Genomic DNA, 23,745 nt, shown 5'->3' with positions numbered 1-23,745 from the left:
CAGATGGTCTCCTCTCTCACACCTTAATGCGCCCTGGTCTCCTCTTCAGTCCTTTCTCTCCCACGTTGCATTCCAGCTGCACACCCACCCACCCACGCTCACTATCTTTTTCTCCCATTCTGCGTTTTTTTGGTGCCCAAATTGCACTCTAACAGCTTTTTAAGAGCTGTTTTGCTTGAGTTTAATCCTCCTAGCCTTCCCTTTCAGCCTTTATTCCATTGTGAAAATCTTGGCTCAGACCTAGACCCCTTTTTACAGAGTGGACCAGCTCATCCACCAAGGCCCCCCTTCCCCTCTTCCCCTTCTGCTGCTCTGCTGATACCCCAACCCGGGGCATTCTCTTCCATTCCTCCACAATCCATCCTCTCATTCCTCTGTTTATCACCCGTTCGTCTACAGTCAGTGAGCCATGATCCCTGAAATCAATGCCTAGCAGGCCCCCTTTGAGAGTTATATAAGGTGTTACTAATTGTTGATTTGCTTTCTCCATGGCTCTTTCTGCCATCGCTCTGCTTTTCCAGACTCCGTGTCAGCTGTCATCTCTTGCCAGCCTCTCCTTTTGCACTCCCTCTATCCTGTATCCCTTCCTGTCCCCCCTACCTCTTTCTATCTTCCTCTCTCGCTCTCTGCATCCCCTGGTGTGAAAATCACAGGGGTTTGTGTCAGCTTGTCACCACAACACTCAAGAGTAGGGGGACAACAGCACAAAAAAAGCAGCCACTACATGTTTGAAAGAGCGGAAAAACTGAGGAAAGGTAAAAATGGAAAAAGTGGGCTCCTGTCAGCTTCCAATTGCCAAGGAGCGGGCCTGAGAGGGGGGGATTGATGGAACGCTGTAATCAGTCCGTCACCGAAGCTGTCACCACTGGGTTTTTCTCTGCTGGAATGGGGCAGTGAACACATCAGGGCAGCAGTGAGGCTGATCGCATGGGCGAGCAGTGGCAGAGCCTCTCCCTGGGTACCTGCTGCAGCAGATGCAGTGGATGGAGTAATAAAGTGGTATGCATACCAGGAGAGGAAAGAAAGGGGAGGAGGCTGAGAGAGGAGGGAGAGACCAAGAGTGCTGATGTGACATAGTCGCTGTGTGAATGGTTCGCGCAGTCACTGTGCTGCAGTGCCATAAATACACTCATTCTTATACTGTCTCTCTGCCATACACGCGCACAAAGACGCACACTCACTGTCACAGTCCCATATCTTTAGGGTTTCTATTGGGCAGAAGCATCTCTCTGAGTATAATTCCCGCACAGCTTTTAAACAGCTCCCCCACTCTGAAGACGAGAGCCAAAAGAGCTGAGAGCTGACTCCGTGCAGACAGATAGCAAGTGACTGGCTGGCTGGCTGGCAGCAGGACAGGAAATAATAAAAAAAAAGCCATATAAAAAAACGAGAGGAAGGGGGAGGGAGTTGGTGGCAGCAGTATGAAATTGTCTGTACACATCAGCCAGCAGTGTTGACAAGATGTTGATTGAGCTAGTCTTGTCATTTCATGTCATTCCTGCTTACCCCCTGGTGTTTTCAGTGCAAGACAGCTGCTGGCTGGATCTGTGTCACAGTTCCAGCCCTTTTCTGTCCCCTACCTCTCTCTCTTGCTTTTTTCTTTCTGCCTCTGTATCCCAATTTCCCTCTTTACTTCCCTCCCCCTCTTTTTCCACCACTGTTTGGATGGAAGGGCTTTCAGTATAATTTACTGTGCTTTTAAATCATTAACTTCTTGTGCTGTTTGCAAAAGCCCTACTTTAGTGTGTGCATAACAGCTGACATGCTGGATAAACAGCAATGGTGCACAACATGTGATGGAAAAGGCTTGGGAAAGATGGGGGAGGAATTCAGCGAAAAAATTATGTCAATCTTTTTTTCTGCGCCTGCAGCAAACATGATGAGTAAATGAAACAAATAAATATATAAATAAATAACAGATTAAAAAATTCATAAAACAATGAAGAGATCATGTTTAAAATTGCCTCCATTTCTTGCTTTTTCTAAAAGGCATTGGAAATGAAAACAAAGGAGCTCTCTACATTGATTCTATACTGGGACTCTGGGCCTAATGCCCTGGGGTGTCAATTAATTTAGTCTGGGGATTTGCGGCCTACTCTTCCTAATTGAGCCCAGTGGAGACCCCCTTGGCTCTTCACGATAGGAAGTAGTGCGTTTCATAATTAATACTTTTTTTTCCCTTTATTATTATTATTTTTTAATGAGGGCGGTAATGTTGTAAATGTATGCATCTCATTAGAGAAGAAGGGCCATCTACACTATTGTTCACTTTGTGCAGTGTTTGCTGCTGGTAAGATGAAGAAGAGAGACAACCTCATTGAGAACTGGCGATGCCACACTGAAGTTGAGGCTGCGCTTTTGTGTGAATATAAAACAGAGGCAGCTCGATGAGACTCTCATTAGTGTTGCTTAATATGTGTGCTTTTTAAAGCTTAGAGGTTAATGCCCGACTTGCCTCCATTTCACTGGAGCTCTCTTTAATTTGATGCATAATTCTTTTTTTGTCAGCAGCTGACAAGAGCCCCTTCAGAGGAAGCAGCTGAGCTGGGTTGTGAACTCTGCATCCAACAGGAGCACAAAGGCACAAAAACACCTCTAATTAAACCTGTTTGAAAAGATTTCTTGCCTTCTCATGCACACAACAGAGGATATTTCTGAACTATACTATCTTCCCATCTCTCTGTCCCGAGAACATAACTCCTGGCGATTAAACAAATTACCTCCTCTCCCAGGAGAGCCGTGGATCCAGTGAAAACAATAAGTGTGTGATTCACAACGCTGCCACCTCTCTGTTCTTACAAACGGCCTTCAAATTGCCATTTATTAATCACTGTCTGTGGTTAGTCCGTGTGAAGAATTTCCCTCCGCTTCCTCTTTCATCTAGAGGTAGAGAAGAGGCGAGTTATAATTTAACATCAAATTTTTATTCTGCTCATCAGATTGGCTGCAACTTGAATCATTCCTTTAAAATTACTGATGACTCAGAGCTTCACAAGGAAAGGGAGGAGGGGAGAAAACGTTACCTGCCGACCTCGATACATCCTGCTTTGTGTTGAGAAAAAGAAGGGAAGGGGGAAAACTAATTTCCTGAAACTCCATTTCTTAAGCGTTGATTAGTAAAGGAGCATAATTAGAGTGAAATGTGAAGTCAGGGTTTTTTCAGATTGCTCTGCTTCCTCTAGAAAAATCAGGCCATGATTAATGAATAAATGATTAATGAGCAAGCTAATTAATCAATTAATTATTAAGCAAGCGCTCTGAACAAGAAACGGGTAGGATGACGGTGAACAGTGGATATAAGAGACGGTTAGGGCGTGTGTGTTAGAGAAAAAAGGATTTAGGATAATCTGCCTGTTTGTTCTGTCAGTTTGTTTTGTCTTCACTTACAGGAGAAGAGGGCGGATGGGAGGAGATGGAAGCCTGTTAGCTTCCTCAGGCTCTGACGTCATGAATCGCTGCATTTGCAAGTTGTCTGGGGGTCAGGTCTTAAGGTCAGGGAGCTGAGGAAGTTTGAATAACATTTTGAGGTTACAGTAATGATGTTTAAATTTTAAAGAAAAAGGCCAGTCGAGGCAAAAAAAAAAAGTGCCAGAAAGTTCCCATCTCCAACAAGTCTTCCCTCCTCCCCCCTGTCTTTAACTAGGACACCCCATCAATCTTTGATAATGTGCCGTGTGGGTCTCTCCTGTGTGACCAGGCTGATGAGACATCACAGCAGGGATTGATGTATGAAATGCAGCCTCCGAATGTAACTGTGATATACTGGACCGTTTCAAGTCAAGTTTGACCTTTTTTTCCCGGATATTAATCGCTGCAGTGAAAGAATATATGTGTGATGTATCCCTCCCCTAGGAGCTTCACACACTTTATACTTTGGCTTCTTCTATACCTTCAGCTTTTTCATGTCTGCCAAAACTCCCCAGAGCCGCAGAACAACAGGATATGGGACACAAAATATTATTTTATAAGCGGATGGGTTTATTGTTTCTATTAAAATGCAACCTTACTGTGTAAAGCTGCATTTTCCCCCTCCTCCCCTTGACACCCGGAAACACATCCTCAAAGCAAGAACATGAAGGGAGGATCTTTCATCCCTGCATATCTTTCCTGGCGTTTACTGCTGGCCTTATTAACAGAGCTGTGAGTGACGGAGGCAGAGTGTTGCAGGGAGAATCTCAAGGGGCTTTGATGGAGGCAAGCGATGGAGCTGCAGCAAGCAAGCTGAGGGCGAGATCATGCTTAAAAGAAAGTTCTTTGTCTTCTCAATAACACTCCTTTCACTCTGTTGGATCGGCAAGTCCATTGGCTTGGCTAGTGTTGCATTCTGCCCTAATCATACCATGGCATTGCAGATTTCCTAGCAGTTAGCCGCCTGTGAATAGGGCTTTGTCATGCTGGGTGGGTCAGCTCATTGACTGTGAAACTCCGCACATATGTTGGCTGTGTGTTGGGATGTGTCTTGGTGATGAAAGCCGTGGGTTGGGCTCTTGACCCCTGCCTGGCCTTTAACACCTTACCGGCTGCACCAGCAGGTCTGAGGCTTGATGAACTTAAACACTTTATTGTGTGGCCTGTTTCGGGGTGTGTTTTCTTTGGGGTTTAACTCTGGATGAAGAATGTTCAGTTTGTGGTAGGGGCAGATGTGCACTATGTGACTGTTTTACCAAACATTTAGCACGCGCCTTTCCCCCCGCCTGCAGATGAATGTTTGCTGCAGAGAAGTAAGTAACAGTGCCTGCTTCTTTGATAGCCAGACGGAAGAATCTCCTTTTGTCCTGGTGTGATAAGACTGCTAATTAAGCGTCTAACAAGGACGTCTAGGGCTTCAACGATGGTGACATTGCCACCCAAACAGAACCACATAATGGAGGGGATGAGTTCAGATCCTGTCTACATTTCTAACCAAGCTAAGCAGACAACAAAAGCAAACTTTTAACTATCACTGGCCTCCTGAGCTCCTTCTCTGTCATTCCTTCTATGTCTCTGTCTGGAAACTTTCGCTCCAGGTCACTCTACCGAGAGGCCTCAAGGTTTTGGGCTGTGATAAACAAGTGGAGCGTTACATGTTCTTAAGGCCATCTGTTGAGATGATCGATCATTAGACGGAGTGTTGAGATAACTCCCTTAGCCTGCCTGGTGGCGACCACTGATCCCATATCCCCCTTGCAGGATATGGTATGAATCACAGGAAGTTGAGATCGATCTATATAGATTGTAACGCTTGATTACAAATGGGAGAAAAATCCCATTTGGCTTAGGCACTTGAATGCCTCAAAGTCCCGCTTTGTTTGCGTGAATGTGTGGGCGTGCAACACGCACATAAATGAGTGCAAAATTATAGCTTTTTAACCATCTCCTTTTACCAATTTATGATATTTCTCAAGTCCTCTCCACAATCTGTCCCACCTTCATTCATTTACTCCTGCTTGGTCCATCCTGCTCTTAAATCTCCCCTTCTTGAGGGAGTCGTCTTTTAAATCTTAATTAAAACAGACTCCAACCCCCCCCCACCCTCCCAGGGGCTGGCTGAAAGCAGCTTAGAACAATCAAGAGGACGGATTAGAAGTGAGAAGAAAAGAAGAGAAGAGGAGACGCAAGAGGAAAGGGAAGGGAGGGGGAAAAACAAGGAGAATGGAACGGCGGAGAAAAAAATATTGAGAGTAGAGAAAGCGAGATGACCCCTTTCCTTCATCCCCCTGATCCTCTCTTCTTCCCCCGTCGCTCTGTCTCTCCCTCTCTCTCAGGGCTCTGGAGTCTTGGCCTGACCTATTGACATTCAGCTTCTCGGCAGATTAAGCAGCGAATGGAGCCTCTGGAAAGGGTAAACACACTGGAGGAACAATGACCAACAGGCGGCAACCTTATTGGATTCTAATTAACTGCCAGGAGAGATGGCTGGGGGCATGTTAAGTGCTGTGGGACACAAGTTAGAGCCCCAGACCTTAAGTACAAAAACGCACATCACCCACACACCCCTTTTTTCGCTTTAAGATTATGTCTGCCTTCCTTATCTCCCTTTGTATCTCTGCATCCTTACTCTACTCCTCTCCCTGCCTGCTGTTTCACATATGGCCCATGAGAGCGGAAAAAAGCAGAGGCATTTAAAGGAAGTCCTCAGAGAGCTTTTTGCCACCCCTCTATTCTGGGATACATCATCCTTTCTTCCCTTCTCCTCCTCTTTTTTAACAAGGTGGAAAGATGCTCGTCCCCAAGAGGAAGGTGTTTGAGTGATAAGGTTAAAATAGGCTGAAAAATTGGGGGAGATTATTTGATACTGAAGGGATTGAATTATCTTGAGTGAGGGAGAGGGATGAAGGGAAGCAAAATCATTTCCCTGCATCGCCCTCAGGAGGAATGCTACTGCTGGGAGTGACGGAGCTAAACTAGAAAGACCATGGCAGTCCTTTTTACTGTTTTTATATGAGTAATATGTACAGTATAACTTTGCTGAACCAAAAGTTAAAATGCTACTGGTCTCTGACTCTTCAATGAAGAGTTTCTGTTTAAATCTAAAATTTCATTTTAACAAATTGCACCGAGTAAAAAGAAAACATGATCACATTTACCAAAGGCTGCCCATAAGGGGGGCTAAAGAGGAGAGCTTTCTGGAGCCCAGCAAAATTGGGGGACAATAGAGATCAGCAAAATCAAGGTCCATAGTAAAGTTAATCTGTGATAACCACATTATTTTTTACCCTATTAATAATAGCTCTAATCAAAGCAATAGCTTCTTTTTTTACGTTTATGCTTTAGTATACAGCGTTCTTAAAATGTAAACCTCTTTTCTTAAAACTTATCAAAATGGATCTAAAGTGGCAAATAATGGGATAATAAAGGAAAAAATAGGCAGTAAGTCAAAAAAATGGGTTAAAGTGGCAAAAACTGGTAGAAAACAAATAAGAAAAGATCAATCACAACTTGGGAAGGCTCCATTCTTTGGGTTTATCGGGGGCCACGCCAAATCTGTGAGTAGGACTGCTTCTACCTAGAAAGACCCCCGGCTGTCAAATTGATACAGTTTTCTGCAGTGGCAGCTGCATCATCTTCATTGAGTAAGTTGCCTACTGGACCGATTTTAGATGTTTTGTAGTTGAATTCAACCAGGCTGAGGAGGTTTTAGGCTGTCCAGATAAATGTGCTGCTCTGTGGTGCTGAACAAGGGCTGGCTTCAGGGGGGACTAAGACATAGACATCATCTCCAGCTGTTGTGGAGAGGGACGCATCAGAAAACACTGAACTAATAATGCAGAATCAGCATTTACACCCCCGCCCCAACAAACTAGTTTGATATACTAAAAAAATTAGTTACAATATAAAAAATAACATGAATAATTTAACAAAAAAGGCTTTGATGCAGCAAGAAGCTTTAGCTGATTTGCTTTATTTTAACTTGTTACTTCCTGAATGAAGTTTTCATGTAGTGAAATTCAATTTTTCTGGATGACCTAGAAGCATAAACAACTTATTCACAAAAAGTAGAGAAACTGCCTCTCTTATAATAATGTAGGTGGCAAAAGCACTGCAGTATTTATGGGAAAAGTCACTCTCAAACGTTCCAGTGATCAGGAAAACAATTCCACCTCTAGAGATATATTTATGTTATGAAACATGTGTATTACCGTTAAACTACAATAGGGCATCAAAACTGAATGTTTTATCATCAAATCAGATGCAACCAGTTTTTATTTTCTAGTTCTGAGTGTCAGATGAATTATCTATTGCGAATACATAAGTTTTGATATGGAGTTATTAGTTTGCTGTATGTGATGATGAATAATACCATGAAAAAACTACATGAATTAGATAAAATGTACACTTTTGTGTTATTTTAATAAAAATGTTTCCCATTATAATAAATGTATTTCTGTTTTTATTGGGTATTTATCATCAGAGATACCAGAGTTTGTAATTTTGTTAGTCAAACTGACCTCTCACTGTCTTTCTAGAAGGTTTGGATTTCTGGGTTTTCTAGTGTTAGAAGAGCCAAACCTCTGTGGTCAAAATGTGGAGAAAAAATATTTCTTGCCTTTCCTCCAATTAACAGAATTAATTTGAGTGTTATTCCAAGCAGGTCCCTGTGTATGTGTGAACTTAGTTGGTCTTCTTTCTTTAGTGGCCCCCTGATTAGCCAAACTCACAATGGAGCTGCGGTTTCCGGAGTCCCCTTTATGGAACCACCAGGTCTAATTAGACTGCTCTCATTAATGTGTTAGTGTGAGAGAGGGTCTAAGCCTTTGTGGATTGAAGCTGACACAGAAGAGGAAAAAAGCAATGCCCTGCTAGAGACAGGCCATCGTCACCTCAGCAGGCATATAAAGCAATTCATTAATTGGTGTGAAAACACACACGCACGGGCATAAAGCCACACATGTGCAAACACACACACACACTCTGGCGCTTCACTGTGAATACACATCCTAATGTTGTGGGTATTCCATGAACCCGTTGCTTGTTAACACATTACCTGGGATCAAAGAGGCAAAGGCTGGAAGGAGAGAGAGAACCAGAGGAGCCATTATTTGTTGAGCAAAATTGCAGCCCAGTGTTATGTTTGTCCTTCGGCAAACCTGGCAGAAAAGAGGACTCATCCGTTTAAAAAAACGGGAGGATCTCTTCCCTCGTCACTATCATGTGAGGCTCTTTGAAATCCTCAGACTACTTTTTTTTTTAATCAAAGCTGGGAGGAAATGAATCGGAGCTTCAGTTGTGATCCAAGCCTAGAGGTAGAAGAGAGGATCCACATGACCACTGTCCATTTCCACACCATTACAGCAACAGTCATGGCTGTAATAGGCTGAATTGGGCCATTGATTTCTCTCATGCACCCTCTCTTTCACCCAAAAAAACTGGTCTGTGCTAGTTCTGAGATACACCCAGTTCTTTTTTTAACAAAACATCACATGCTTAAAGACAGGCCACACAAAACTTTAACCTTAAAAGAGCACACACGCAAACCAATACAATATGTCCCAGCTTGAGTTCCTGGGGAGTTAAACAAAGGATTGAGTTTAAATTGGCTTTTAAAGAACTCCCCAGCACAATCAGGGAGTCGACTTGAGCTTCTATAAAGTGTCAGCCGACTGTTTAGAGAAAGAAGGGTAGTTAGGCCGTGCTCTATAGTGCAGTGAATGGTTAATCTAAAGTGTGACGGCTCAAGAGCTTCCCTCAACCAGCTTCAATAGGCCTCCAATCAGGCCTGACCGACCCTCAATCTTTGGTCAGCTGTTTTAACTGGCTGCTGATTGAGTGGCTTCATTAAGGGCCTATTTATCTTTCCCTGGATCACAGTCCTGAAAGGCTGGTGACACGCTCAACACACCCACACACCGCCTCCATGTGAACCTGAGCAGATGCACAACTGCATTAGCACATACACAAAACATTCAGCAGCACAATATCGACTAAAAGCTAAAACGTGTGGTCAATTTCAGTTACTCTACAGCAGCTTTTATTTTTATTCCTAGGCAAACTTTTTCATCCAACATCTGCTCTCAGCTTTCCTGCAGCCTGAATTCTCTCGAGTAAACTTTCCGAAAGACTGCGATGCCATCGAAGGTTTCGGCATGTGTCTGTGTTGAAGTGTAACACCGCCTGAACAAAATTGCAGGCCGGGTCAAATTGTGACCTCACGCAGACAGAGACCCTCCCAAACAAGCCACAACAAGCTCTCTGTAGCCACTCTCTGCCTTTGATCTAAAGAAGCAAAAGATGGAATCCATCTCCTTTTCCCTCTCTTCTTTGCCCTTTTCCTCTTTTTTTTTCACGGCACCTCCTTATATCTCTCCTTTCCCTCCCACTGAGCAGGTGTATTAAATGATGTGACTATTCCGGCTGCCTTGGACCGCACCTCAAAGTGCAGTCTGTGAAGAGGGCTTTTCTCTCCTTTTCCTCTTATCTTTTATCCCCTCCATCGCTCCGTTTCCTTTCCTCTTCCTTTTCCCTTTATCCCTTTACTTCTTTTAACATGTTCTCCCGCACTCTTGAATGTGAAATAGAGCGGGCCATGCCTCTCTTATCTATTTAAATACATCTACACCTTCCTGTCTATCGCCTCCTGTGCATCTCTCTCGGCCTATTGTCTATTTAGCTATACGTCTAATTATGCTGTCTCACTTATGTAATTAGAGCAAAAATAAATGGCTGCTGAAGCTTTGTTTCTCCCCCCTTCACCCCCGCCCGTTGCAGGCTCTGAGAAAACAAATTATGGAGAACAATAGGTACAAATGGCTTCTGCACCAAACCAGATGATGGATGCAGCCTGGGTTCCCCCCCATCTCATCCCTTTCCTTTTCCTTTCCTCGCTTACTTTCTTTACTCTCCCTCCCTTCTCCATTATCTCCACCTCTATATGTCTCTGTTTGGAAACAGGGGAGGACTTGAGCACTCTCTCGCCCAACTACCCTATCATTGTATGGCTGTATCATCTGTCTTCCCTTCTTGGCACTGACACTATATTCACACTGACATCATATTAGGCAAGGTCCTTTTTCTATCCCTTCTTTCTTTCTTTCTCTACTCCCTCTTTCTCTTCCCCTGCTGTTGTCTCCACTGGCACTTCTCCTCTCCTCCTCTATCCCCCAGAGCTTTCTGTACACCGCCACTGCAAAGCAAACGCCTGGGACTTTCTAAAGCAAACAGCCAGCATCCTGTACCGTAGCCCCATCTGCGGATAGTCTGTAGAGGGAACAAGCAGTCCCTCTCCTCCACTGCCTCATTCCCTTTCCAGAAACGCCCCCTGGGATCAGCACGACGCTAGGATGCCTCAGTCAGACGGGTGCAATGTGCTGGAACAATGGTTGGGCTGCTTCCTCCAGGAGGGGTGTTATAGGTTCACCTCAGCCAGCTTGGGAAGCACTTAGCCATGTGTTATTGCCCTCCACGCTGCAGCTTCACAGGAATGTGGCAGAAGCAGAAAAGCCTCCCGCTATACACCTTCCTCAACACCACCACCCCCCCCCATCCACGACTCACACATACACGCATGCATGAACACAACCCCTCTCTGCGTGTCCAAGTGTACACCTGAGATATAATGTTTAGCCTGAGGTGCCAAAATATCAACTTTCTATTAATCCCCTCAAGACTTGCAGTCAGTTACACCTTTGTTGTTTTTTCACCTCTGCCTACCAGGAAGAAAAACAGCAGGTTTGGTTTACACCAATACAACCATATCCATTACCTGAAATTCTAGGCTCCTGGCAGTAAATCCCTTTGACCCCTCTCTCTTTCTTTTCTTTCTTTCCCTCTCGCTCCCCCCTTTCTTTCTCTCATGCTGAGCCCACTGGGTCGGCTTGAGGAGATACACACCTCACACCCTCCCACTGCTTCAACCGCCATCCACCTAAACCACCCACACACTTCACTGTTCCTCACGTCTCCTCGTGGCTCGATAACATTAACATGTTTCAAACCATTGAAGAAGCTGCAGTTAAAAGCCCCGATCGATAATCTTTGACTGACACCCCTCAGATGATAGCAAACTGGCTGCCGTCTGCGGCAGACCTCCCAGGGTGAGTTTCTCAGCCCTGTCCGAAGTGAAAATAAAAGACGTCATTACTCTTTCTCCATCGCTTCACTCACCCACTTACACTAACATGTAATCTTTCAGAAAGAAAAGACTAGGGATGTTCCTACAATAATTCCCCATCTGATTAAGCACAAATGGCAATTCTGTTCAGCTGACTAGTCTAAAGCAAAGTAAGTACATTCTGTAAAGAAACAACACTGCGCTAGAATCTTAACAACATAACAATGCAAAGTTGTGTTTTTGACTAAAGTTAGCATGGCTAGCACCGCAGGCCTTCAATCCCTGTGCAAGTTAACAGTCACATTCCTGTGTTTAATATAGTCAGTCAAAGCTTCAGTTTGGGGATGCTTTATGTTGGATTTTTGCTAATATCTGATATGTGGATATTTCCAAATTCGTTTTAGCCAATACTGATAGCGATAACTTTTGACCGTAAAGAAAACCAAGCGTCTTCTATGCAAAGACAGGCTGAGTCAAGTGGAATTGAGAGAGGAAGTAGACAGTCTGTTAGTTGTTTTATGTTTAGGGCTTCTTCATATTATTTTTCAGTCATCCATTCAAGATTCAAACCACAACATTTATCAAGAGAGCCTGGCAAAGGACTCTATGGTGAAAAGAGTCATCTATAGCGCATTTCACAATTTTTAAGAGTTAATATATTTTTAGAGTTGAAACTCATGGACTGCTCCGTTTTTGTTCAGTTTAGATATTTACCACTGTGAAATAGTGGTTATAACCAGGGCTGAAACGATTCGTCGAATTATTTGGGTGATTGGATAAAAAAAAAATTCCTCGAGGCAAATTATCTGCCTCGAGGCTTCTCTTAAACCAGTCATGTATCCATATACATCCATGCTGTAAGCCTGGACATCGTGCCGTGTGTTGCACGGCGCGCTGTGTTACGCACAGATGCCTATTTTGTGTGGCACAGTGGACTTGTTTTCGCTGTTACTACAACATAACATGCATGATGTGAGATGTGAAAATCATGAAGGGAGAAGAGTTAATGCAGTGATGTTTGCAGGAACGCGTCCTGCATTTTTACTCAGCCACTGTCCGTCGCTTCATAGCAAATATGGCACTATGTCTGCACCAGTGAACTAACGCAAATCTCCTGAGTTTACACGCTGCCTGAATGACTCACTGGTGTGAGACAGCGCTCAGTTTGTGTCTGTTTCACAAAAAAAAAAAAAAAAAAAAACGTCAGGCGTCATGATTCAAGCCCTGCTTTGGTGCTTTCCCTCTCTCTCTCTGCCACGTGCACACGTTATAAATTTAATTTTAAAATATTTAAAATTTGGTTCAAGTTCAAGTTCAAAATCTCTTAAAGTTCACCTGTTATTTAGGTTATATCTGTTTCTTAGCTAACTGGCTTAAATTATGTTATCCTTGCTTTATATCTTGTATTTCAATGTTTATGATCAGTTTTGATATTTTGAACTGATAATTTTGTCGTTAGGACAGACTTTATGGTTGCAGCATGGGTTTACAGCTGTCTAAGTGTGCATGTGTTAATGGATGTCTGTGCTAGGTGCCTCTCACATTTTTCCTATAATAAACTTCATTCAGGAATACTCTCGTCATACATTTAATCATTTTATTACAAAATGGATACACAGTTTTATTGGCAGAGAAGGCTCTGCTCAAAAGATTCTCCCTGGGTTAGTCAAGGTACATACTATGACTTTCCAGGGAGAACATTGCTAGAAACCCCCATATGGACAGATACATGTATGACAATGTGTATTGAATACAATAAAATTAGTTCAAAAGCAATCAATCCATAGTAGCATGGATCTGAATGAGGGTGCAACAGCTTTATGCTATAAATGAGGAGGCTGGGGTGGTGGAGGTTAAGCTTAGCCAGCAGCAGCAGTGTGGTGCATTAGCATTAATGCAGGTAGGGATTAGTGAGAAGTAAGTCATATTTAAATACAATGCAATCAGATGAGAACCACTGCTCTAGCCAACCACTTGCACCTGATGGTACAGTTGTATATTTGCCAATATTTAAGGCAGATATGCTGTATACATAACGCTGATTTGTACAGCCAATACATTGGCTGAAAATATCAGCAGAAATTCACATCTGTTTACAAATACTAAAGTTTTTGAGGTAATATCTGCTGATACTAATATGTCGATGACACTATGTATGCCAACTTTGGTTAAATGTGTCAACTTCATCACTGTTTCCTGGGTCAAAATAATGCCAGACCTCACAAGTCCCACAAGATGCTATTGGTGCTATCAGTTAGCAGTTCTTTGCATTGGAGTAAAAGCATTGTAGCAGCAAGGCTGTAGTCATTACAGTTGAGATGGAGAGTTTGACCAAGAGTTGGGGGTTGAAATGATAAAAACATGTTAATAATTAGATCAACCGACTCATAATTCTGGTGCCGACTACAAAGAGTTTAGCTGTGCATCCCTAGAAGAGTCTCACCAACAAATAACACACTATTTTGGTTAATGATAGAATCACAAACACAATATTAGCAGCAGTGTTCCAGGCACTTTAAACCATCAAGAAGGAGAGATGAAAAGAAGAATAAGAGGCAGGCTGGTGGACTTCAAGGATGGAGTAGTTGGAGCACTTGAGTCCCATGAGGGTGTGCACTATTTCCATCATTAATAAAGAGAGCAACAGGGAAGCATCATCTCATTTTCTTAACTGTTTTTAGCCCTACTTAGATACCGAGATGACTTGTCCTGAGCAGCAGCATCATTAATTAGACAGTTGGACTTTGACTAATTGCTCTAGAAAGGGCACACAGCCCTGAAGATGCCAAACACTCATCTCAACTTATCATCCTCCGTGCCAGTGTATGTCCTTGACCTCTGTGTGCATGTCAGAGGAGGGGGTTGGGGTGGGGGGGTCCTTGAGTCATTTCTGGATGATGTGCACATGTCAGAAGCTGAGCCAGCCAGACATTTCAGATCCTATGTGTAATAAGTGCCACTGACAATCAAACTGCATAAAAGAAGAAGAAAACAAATCAGAATTCAGTGTTAAGTAAAAGTTGTGTAATGGTATTGCTGGCTGAACTTTTCTTTTCCCTGAGACTCATCTCAGCTGCCAGAATCCAACAGAGCTATCTTTAATATAAGGTTAAGGAACCGGGCTGCCGAAGATAACACAGGAACAGATATTGCAGCAACGTGGAAGATAAATTTCAATTTGCTGTTGGTTTCTGTGTCTCGGCAGGAGATATGAAATTCTTGTCTTGCAGGGCAGGAATTGATTGGAAAATAAAAATGAATGTGTGGTCTAGTATGTCTGCAATCTTCCTGTTGTGTGTTGGGCTCTGAGTCTTTTTGAAATGGTGATACATCTCTCTACAAGGAAGTGACGCTGGCATTTTAGGGGGAGATAAATGCAATCCAGATCTTCCTTTAAATAGCCACTACTGTATGGACGTGACTATTTCCCTTTGGGGGCTGTTTTAATGACATGCAAAGAATCCCGGTTTCTCCCTGGCTCTTTTCCTTCCATTAGAGTGTTTGTACAGAAGAAATAAACAACTTTTTGTGCTGTCCCCAACCAGTCTGTATGCTGATGATACAGCCTCAAGTGCTTCAAATGGAGAAGACTTCAGGCAATGGCAGGAAGCTGACATGGCCTCTCCATTGTCCCATTCCCTGTCATTTCCTTCCCCGGATTCTCCGACTGCCCCAGAGGAAAAACAAGGTGAGGATGTGCAAAGACTGACACAAGGACAAAGCAAAGACAAAAAGAGGATGGGTGGGGGATAAAATAATACTTGAGGAGGCTAAGTGCCGTCCAGGGTTTGCTACCTGACCACTTTGGCTGCCTGTGTTTCACTACAGCAGCATGCACATCCAGTTAAGTTGCTAACAGCTGATAACAAAGCCTCAGGACACACTGCCAACTTCTTCATCTGTGTTTACCCGCATGGCAAAGCTGATTACAGACAGGCAACAGTATGAAGCTGCCATTGTTTCCTTTCTCCTTCCAGTGTCTCCAGTAAGTGTGCAGGAAGAGAGAGAGGGAGGATATGTGTTTGTGAAGAAGGGCAGAAAGACAATAGCATGTGTGCACGTCATGTTTCCGGGATGAGGATAAACAGCAGGACAAAGTTTAAGATCTTGATCTTTCATTACTGTCCATGTGCGTGCAAGAGAGTCAGCACGAGGAAATGATTTATGAAAGTGAAAATCTCAAATATTAACTTCTAAGCTGCTACACTAAAACGCTTAGCACAAGTAAAAGACATATCTTTGGTATAGATTAAGATAAAGCTGTTTCTACAACATTAAGATCTTACTGTAAGTAAGGCTAAGAATATCTGATTGGATGTTAAATTTAGCAACCCGGCAGCAAAACCATTACAAAGGCGTCTCAGTGACAGGAAATCAAAGTAGGCCAAAATGCATCTATATCTTTGCCATGAGTATGTCTCCTAAATAATGCAAGACACTTCTGCTGAAGACTCAGCTGCGTTAGGGGGTTCTGCTGCGTCCGCACTATTGTGCACCAAGTCTCTAACACTCATCTGCTGGCTGGCTTGCCCGGGTTCTTTCCGCCAAACTTTCTCCCACTTAGCTACTTATCCTCAATCTCTTTATATCACAAGCAGGGAAAACGACAGAGGAGTGAATAAGAAAACCAACAGGAGAGACTGGAGAACAGGGCTGTGTTTGTTAGAGATTATGTGTGACAGAGAGAGAGAGGAGAGAGACAGGAGCAACAAGATGGAAACAAGGTTAAAGATTCTCAGTGTTCTTACTCAGTGTTTCCCTGCAGCTTGTCAGCTTAATCACCAAGACACTTGTGACATATCAAATCCTGTCCCTGCAACAAGACTGCTTTTGCTCTGTCCTCCATTCCCACACTCATCTTAAACCCTATTTCTCTCTTGCCCATTCTGATTCCCTCCACAAGAATTCAAAGAGCAGCAGAACGGCAGTTCATAAAATATGCACAGTTCCCTAAAACCAAGCTCTTGGGACCTGCTGCCACTGCGTCCACAAATATAGCTGCACTGCATGAGGAAAAGACAAATCTCTGGTAATGGGAACGGGAAGGGTGGTGCGGTGGGGAGGAGAGGGCTTGGTCAGGGCTTATCACTTCCTCAGCTTAATATCACTCCTCCGTCTGTGCCTGTGTGCGCTCGCATGAAGTACATGCATGCTGAGGCTTTCAACCTTTGGTGAAAGTCTGCCAGCCGCCTCCGGCCCATTAAGTAGATACACTCTCGCGTCCTCGTGTCCCACAGTCACACATTCTGCAAACGGGCAAAAGAGTTGTGAGAAGAAGAAGCAAGGTGGAAAATTTCCCCTGCTTTACTCTATAGTGTGACATGACAGGCAATGCGACTTAAGAGGAAAGGAAAGAAACTAGTAATCTCAGCTCGCAGCCTTTGAACTTGGCCCGATGAGACGTAGGCAACCCAAAGCAAAAGGTTCCAAAGAGCTCACTGAAGATTACTCGGAATACTGATGCACTGTGGAATCCAATTCCTGTGAGGGCCCAGGGGACTTAACCAGAGAGTAACTTATTAGTGCTGTACAAGACTACTTACATACAAATGCATGCTATATGCCATACACAAATTTCAAAGTGAAGCCCTGTGCTGTGGCCAAATTTTCATTCTGTGGAAGACTGGCACCATAAATGAGGTCTAGGGTCTCTTAGGTTCTAATTAGGGCAGCTGTTCATTATTTGTGCGTGTGTGTTTAAGAGAGAGAGGGAGAAAATGAGCCATGTGTGAGCGTTGAGGCTTGGGTCAGGGGGAAATATGCCACTGTCGGGCTACCGCTCAGTCTCATCCAGCTGTTGCTAGTCTGTCAGGGAGCAGAGGTCTGCCAGTGTCACATCCCTCCCCCCAGAGCTTTGACTAACGATAAAACCATGCGGAACTGAGGCAGAAGGTAAAGAAATGCAGCTTTGGAGAAAGCTTTGTAGTTCTTTTAAGTTGGAAATTATGATTGTGATTCTGTCACACAGATACAAGCGTCCCCTCTGCAGAAGCCAGAGACATGAAACTATTAAGATTCCAATTTTGCAACTTTTTGACCCTCACAGAGAAGATCTTTGTCAGTGTGATGATGTTCTTTATCCACTTACATTCAAATCTGATTACATTTTCTCAAACTCCTAATGCCATGCGTTAGTTTATCAACTCTGAGAAATGCTGATAAGTCAACAGTTGCTCATTCTTAATTGCCAAAAGCTTTTTTCGCAACAATAAATTTACCACAGTTAATTAGCTGCTGCTTTGGCAAGCTTTCTTTATCTTGATGATTTATTCAAACAGATTTTGTGTCTCATCAAATGCTATGACAATGTCTCCTGGAGGGGCATAAAGCTTAAAAACTGTCTTTGAAAGTCTGGCATGCATTCAGTTAAACACTAATAGTTTCCTTTTAAAAGCAGTATGAGCACTCTGAGCACAAACCTGATATTTTACTCATATGGATTCATAAACGCTGCGCTGTGGTGGACTCTGCAAACAAAAAGCAGCAGGGGGTTGTCTGTGCGCGTGTGTGGGTGAGTGTATGTGTTAGGGTGGGGGATGGGGGGGGTGCAGACAGGTGCGTTATGTCTCTTCCTGTCTTCCGAAAAACAAATGCTCCCCCTCTCTGTCTCTCCTTTTATCCATCCCTCTCTTACTCTCCCTCTCTCTCTCTGTGTATCCCTTTCACTCTCTGTCTGCCTTGTTCCATCCCATTCGCATGCAGCCGCAAGACTGTGCACCCACGATATTCCACGCACCCTTTTATGAGTTTACGCTCCACGAGTGTGTAAAATTGCCACTTAATGACAGGGAACTCCACACCCAGCCATTATAGTTCAGTTAAAGAGATCATTTCCATTTCCTTTGTCCTTATTATAAACTGTTTTATTTATATAGCAAAATGCGAATCAAGGGACAGCTGCAATAACTTCAGGCGGAGCTCTACTCTGAGCTACCTCATCTCATAGCGCTTTAGTCGTGTCATCCTCCCCTGCTTAAACCTAAAAAACAACAGAATTTATCAAGATGGACACCTAATACGCATACGCGTTACAGTCCGGAGCAACAAATCCCACGGGTGAAATTAAATACAAGTGAAACTTTGCGCTCCGCACTGGCAGCCTGGTGGCTTCCCCTTCCACTAAAACGGAGATCCGTCTCCCTAACGCATCTGATATCTGAACCAGAGCATAAACAATCAGGGCTTTTCCAAAATTACGCAGTGCCATTATCCACCGGTGCACCGTGCTGGCTTACAGATAGTGAAACCTCCTGATGTAATCACTCTTTCTAAACTAATTAAACATTTACCGGAGATTAACAGCTGTGAATTGTAGCACTGCAGCATCTCAGTTTCCCCCTCCACAGCAGCGCACTGGATGGCTTGACGCAGCGCGCTAGTGTGGAGCGCGGACCATCCTCTCCATCAATACACATGCATGCTTTAACGACGAATGAAAAGATGTCTTACCTGTGACCATAAGGCAAAAGATGAGGTATAACGCCGTCATTGTAGCTCTGACCGCTTGTTTTGTTGCGTGGATGGATTCACTCACTCCGAGCTGGGTACGGTCCTCCGCGGCGGCACCGGAATATCACCGGACGAACAAGCGCGCTGGGATCGTCTATAAAAGCATCCAGTGTTGAAGCAATGGCTTTGAAAGGTCCGAAAGGAGAGGAAAGTCTTTGTTAACAATGCTCATCCATAGTTGGTAACTTTCCCCTCTGCATCAGCGTCTTTTCCAGTGTCCGTTTCCACGTCACGGAGGCACAGATTTCACCTCTCACGCTCCCTAACAGTCCATTAGTGAACGAGCGTTTCAGTCGGTGTCGTTCATCCACACAGTCCACTTTCCGCTCTGAGGCGATCTCTCGTCTCCGCCAGTGCGCGGTGATAAACCCCGGTGAAGTTGCTTCTCACGCTGTTCCCGCTGTAACACACTCACTCCTTCACTCTCTCACACACTCTCCTCCTTCCCTGTCGCTCTCCTCTGTTTACTTCTCACTCCCTCTTGCCAATGGGAAATGCGCACTGACAGTCATCTGGTGGGGAGAGAGGGGCTAAAACAAAATCTGGCAGGAGCTGTGTCGGAGGAGCCCCTCTGCCTCTGATGCTGGGCTGGAGGGGGGGTCCGAAGCCCCCGCCCCCAGGGAGCAGCGATTGGCTGAGTGGCGTCACAGGGAGGGTATTTAAGACATTTATTCCCTTTTAAATGAGTGTCCTAACAGTTTAGGGTGGAGAAACTCTCCTGGAGACTTGAAAAGGATAATGGGCTAACAATGTGGTGCACATTTGTGAGTTAAAAGACACTGCTGTTATCTGGAGATGGTTTTAATGGAACAAAAACTGACTACTTAGATCTCATCGCACAGGCAAAGTATTGTAAAGTAGCAACCTTCACTTTTAGGATGTTTAATTCTTTATCACATGTATTATTTCCCCATTTTTGCTCTTTATTAAAGCTCCAGTGAGGAGTTTTAGCTGCGTGAAACCAACTGAAATGATTAATTTCTCGATATGACCTACAAAAGCCAACCATACCATCAGGAAAAAGATTGATTATTTTTATTGAGTAATTCTTAATGCCTGTTATTGCTGCCAGCAGGTCAGTGTCAGAGGTGGTGTGTGAAAACAGGCTGTAGAGGCAAACTATTACAGTGTCTACTAAAAATGCTCACAATGACTGTATAAAGGGGTGGGGGGGGGCGACACCAACATAAATTAGAAGTTACTTGCAGCAACTTTAATCTGTTTCACCTTTGAGATTAGACATACGGCTGGGTTTACAGGTGAGGTACATTGGCTAAATTTTGGCTTAAAGGTGGGGCAGGTGGTTTAAATTAAGACTAACATTGAGGAGGGTTGGCTTAGTTTATGGTTAAGAGGTGAGGTAAGTGGGTTATTTCAGGCATAACGGAGGGGTAGGTGGACTGAGTTTGGACTTAAAAGATGTGTAGCTGAGTTACGTTGAAACTACATGTCAGTTAAATCTAAGATGTTGGTCGACTTTAAACTTAAAGTCTGGATATCAGGGCTAAGTTTAGGCTTAAAGTTGAGTTAGATGGGAAAAATGTATAGGCTTAAAGGTGAGGTGGGTGGTTTGAATGTAGACTTAACAGGGAGGTGGGTTGGCAAAATAAGGCTCAAAGGGAAATTTCGGGATTTTTGAAGTTGGGTTGTATGAGGGCCTTGGCTATAGCAGTGGCATTAGCCTCCAGTGATTTTTGTGAAAGTTGATTCTGTAGTTATTACAAGCTCAGCTAGATCCGCAGCATAATGGCTGTAGATGGGAACGTTTTATCCGTGTAGTTTAATGAGTTTTACGTAAAAATGAGCCAAGAAAATATGTCGGCTCGCCTGTATGCTGTGTTGAAAACATCCAAAGCACTTCATTTCTCCCCAAAAAAACACCCCTCTGTGTCAGGCACTGCTTTAGCCAAGCACCTCATACGACCCAGCTTCAAAAATCCCGAAATATCCCTTTAACAGGTGAGGTAAGAGGGGTAATTTAGGCTTAACTGTAGGGCAGATGGACTGAATGTAGACTAAAAAGCAGTGTTAAGTTTAAACTAAGATGCTGCTTAGGTTTAGACTTATGTTGGTTAAGTTTAAACTTAAAGATGGGGCAGCTGGGTTAGGTTAGAGCCGAAGTGTGTGGTAGGTGGTTTGAATTTAGACTTAAAAGTAGTGTAGGTGGCTTAAGTTTAAGCTTAAGTGCTAACTTAAGTCTGCTAATTTAGGTTTAATGGAAGGGAGGGTAACCTGACACGCCAGATGGATTTGTTTCACACATCCATCTGGAAAACCTCTCACAGACAGCATTTGGGAAAGGGCAGAGGCTTTGAAAAAATCCTCGAAGGGTGATTGGATGAATGTTTTGTCTGTCACATCTTTATGGGCCAATCAGAGCAACAAAACATGTGGCGTAGCCGCTACCAAGGAGAAAATCCATATAGAATTGCATAACGCGAACCATGGCAACTGCAGACATGTCAGTACATGACTTTTCTTGGGTTTTTTTTTTTTTGTTTGTTTTTGTTTTTTTTTTTAAGAAAACAACTCACTGCTGTTCTTTGTTCTTCTTTAAACGAAGAAGTGTCGTCAAGTTCTGATAAAACTGGCCCTTTAACAGCATCCACGCCAAGCTCTTCCGCCATATCTGCACCGGCCTCTTGTTGCTGCTTGCTTACCTCACGACTGCGCCAAGCCCAAAAGTACTGCCCCTCATCGCTGATTGGTCCTGTCACTTTCTAACTGGGCCACAATGGTTCAGACGGGAGCTTTACAAGATGGATTCGCCAGTGAGAAACACAGAAACGAGCGTATCCATCTGCTTTGCAAGGTTAAAGGGAAGGTGAACTGAGTGTAGACTTTAAAGTGGTGTAGGTGGGTTAAGTTTAAACTACGATGTCACTCAGCGTTAGACTGAAATGTCGGTTAAGATTAAACTTACACGTAGGGGAGCTGGGCAAGTTTAAAAATGAGGTAGGTGGTTTATTGAAGACTCAACTGTGGTGAATGTGTTCACTTTTAGCTTAAAAGTTGAGTTAGTAGGGTGAAGTTTTGACCAAGTGGCAACCTCCCGTTTTGAAAAATGAAGCCAATGTTGATGTGCATAACTGCACTACGTCGAGTGTCCACTTGAGGCTGGCTGCAGGAACACCGGAAGTCCTGGTTGAGACATCGATTTCAACATGGAGCCCGCCACGGAGTGGCTTCAAAAGCTGTTTGAGTCTGCCTATTGTAAGCAGACGGCTGACGTCACCCAGGCTTTGTCAAATTCTTTCTACAGTCTATGGTTTCGACTTAATTCCTGGGTAGGGGATTAAGTTTAGACTTAAACCTGTGTAGGTGGGTTGAGTTCAAACTTAGATGTTGGTTAAGTTTAGACTTAGTTTGCAGTTAAGTTTAAACTTAAAGGTGGTGTAGGCGGGCATCTTCTGGGCTTGCCCCACTTAACGGTAGGTCAAGTGGGTTAATTTGGGCTTAATGGCAGGACTGGTGGCTAAACAATCCCTTTGCCCTAGTCTGTTGTTTGCTCACTGCTCTGACTTGGACCACAAAGAAAATTCAATTGGAGTAAACCACCCAAATGAATGCTTAATAACAATATGTAGCTGTGATAGGAAGCACTGCGACTGGCAGTTTTGTGTCTCTTCTTGTCATGCACGACAACATTGGACTCAGAGGGTTAAAAAACTACATTTTGATTATCATTGCTTCAATTTAGGATGGACCATGTTGTTGCTAACCTTCATGAACCCCCTGCCATGTGGAAGGCCCCCAGAAAACTTTACCCCTTATGCACCCTTACAGGCAGTCATGGTAGCAATAAAATTACTTCCCCTGTTGAGACTATTTTACCTTTAGGCAACAAATGCTTTGGATTCCCCAATTCTGACTGCATTTTGTTGTTTCCCTGAAAATGAATGTCCATGATTTTAATGGCAGAGCTCCTTGGGGACCACTGAGGGCAGGGGTGTTTGTTTACTGTTTTGTTCAAATATCAACAATCTCTGCTTTCATAAAATATGAATTGCAGTAGCCTAATACTTTGCATATCAGTTACTTAACTTTAAAGCCAAGAGCTTCAGAAATATTATTCAAAGTTCCCCCAGCATGCATCTCTTTTGGCATAAAAACCACAGAAACATTTCTCGCCTGTTCTTTCTTTTGTCAACTTTAAGTCAATATCTATTTGGAAGGACCAACTATTGAGAATTAGCTCTGCATTGGATAGCTTTCTTCAATTACCTACAATATTTCAAAATGAATGAAGGTTATTTCGGTGGAAGAAAGCTGCTTTGGAGGAGAACCAGCTGGAGATGTCTGACAATGGTGTAGTGATCTTGGAGCAAAGCCGTAAAACTGTCAGCTTAACAACATTTGTTGATGAACCTGTTGTCTTTCGTTTATTCTGCTGAGCCAAATGTTTCTTTAACTAAACTATTTATTGCTTTTTTAAACTGACTTATAAATGAGTTTTTTAACAAAAAAACACTATGGTTTATGTGCAGGTTTCTAACATATTTCCTGTAAATTATATCTTTTGAAGTTAGTCACAAAACATTTTTTTTCAAGTGCAGTTTGATCTAAAAAGAGCCCATTGTTCATTTTCATACAGTGGGCGCTAAAATGAACAGAAGAGAACAAAATCATTATCATATTTCAACAAAAGCTTTTATAAAGAGATGAAAACAGTGCAGCCTATCATTTGCCTGTGGCTGTTTATGGGCTTG

The 23,745-nt window shown here is 43.4% G+C and overlaps 1 protein-coding gene across 3 annotated transcripts in view; it reads right to left on the bottom strand.

Annotated features, from left to right (window-relative positions):
* The window catches only part of kirrel3l (kirre like nephrin family adhesion molecule 3, like), a 41,400-nt gene extending 21,830 nt beyond the window's left edge, over window positions 1-19,570 (bottom strand). For all 3 annotated transcript variants that reach the window (XM_041793072.1, XM_041793074.1, XM_041793073.1), the window contains exon 1: window positions 18,977-19,570. In XM_041793072.1, coding sequence (XP_041649006.1) covers window positions 18,977-19,016 — 40 coding nt within the window. In that variant the 5' untranslated portion in view covers window positions 19,017-19,570. The remainder of the gene's footprint in view (window positions 1-18,976) is intronic.
* Between the last annotated feature and the right edge of the window lie 4,175 nt (window positions 19,571-23,745).

Source organism: Cheilinus undulatus, linkage group 8 (genome assembly GCF_018320785.1).
Source record: "Cheilinus undulatus linkage group 8, ASM1832078v1, whole genome shotgun sequence".
Classification (NCBI taxonomy): domain Eukaryota; kingdom Metazoa; phylum Chordata; class Actinopteri; order Labriformes; family Labridae; genus Cheilinus; species Cheilinus undulatus.
The sequence above is the reverse complement of the archived record's forward strand: the minus strand, read 5'-3'. Positions and strand labels throughout refer to the sequence as shown.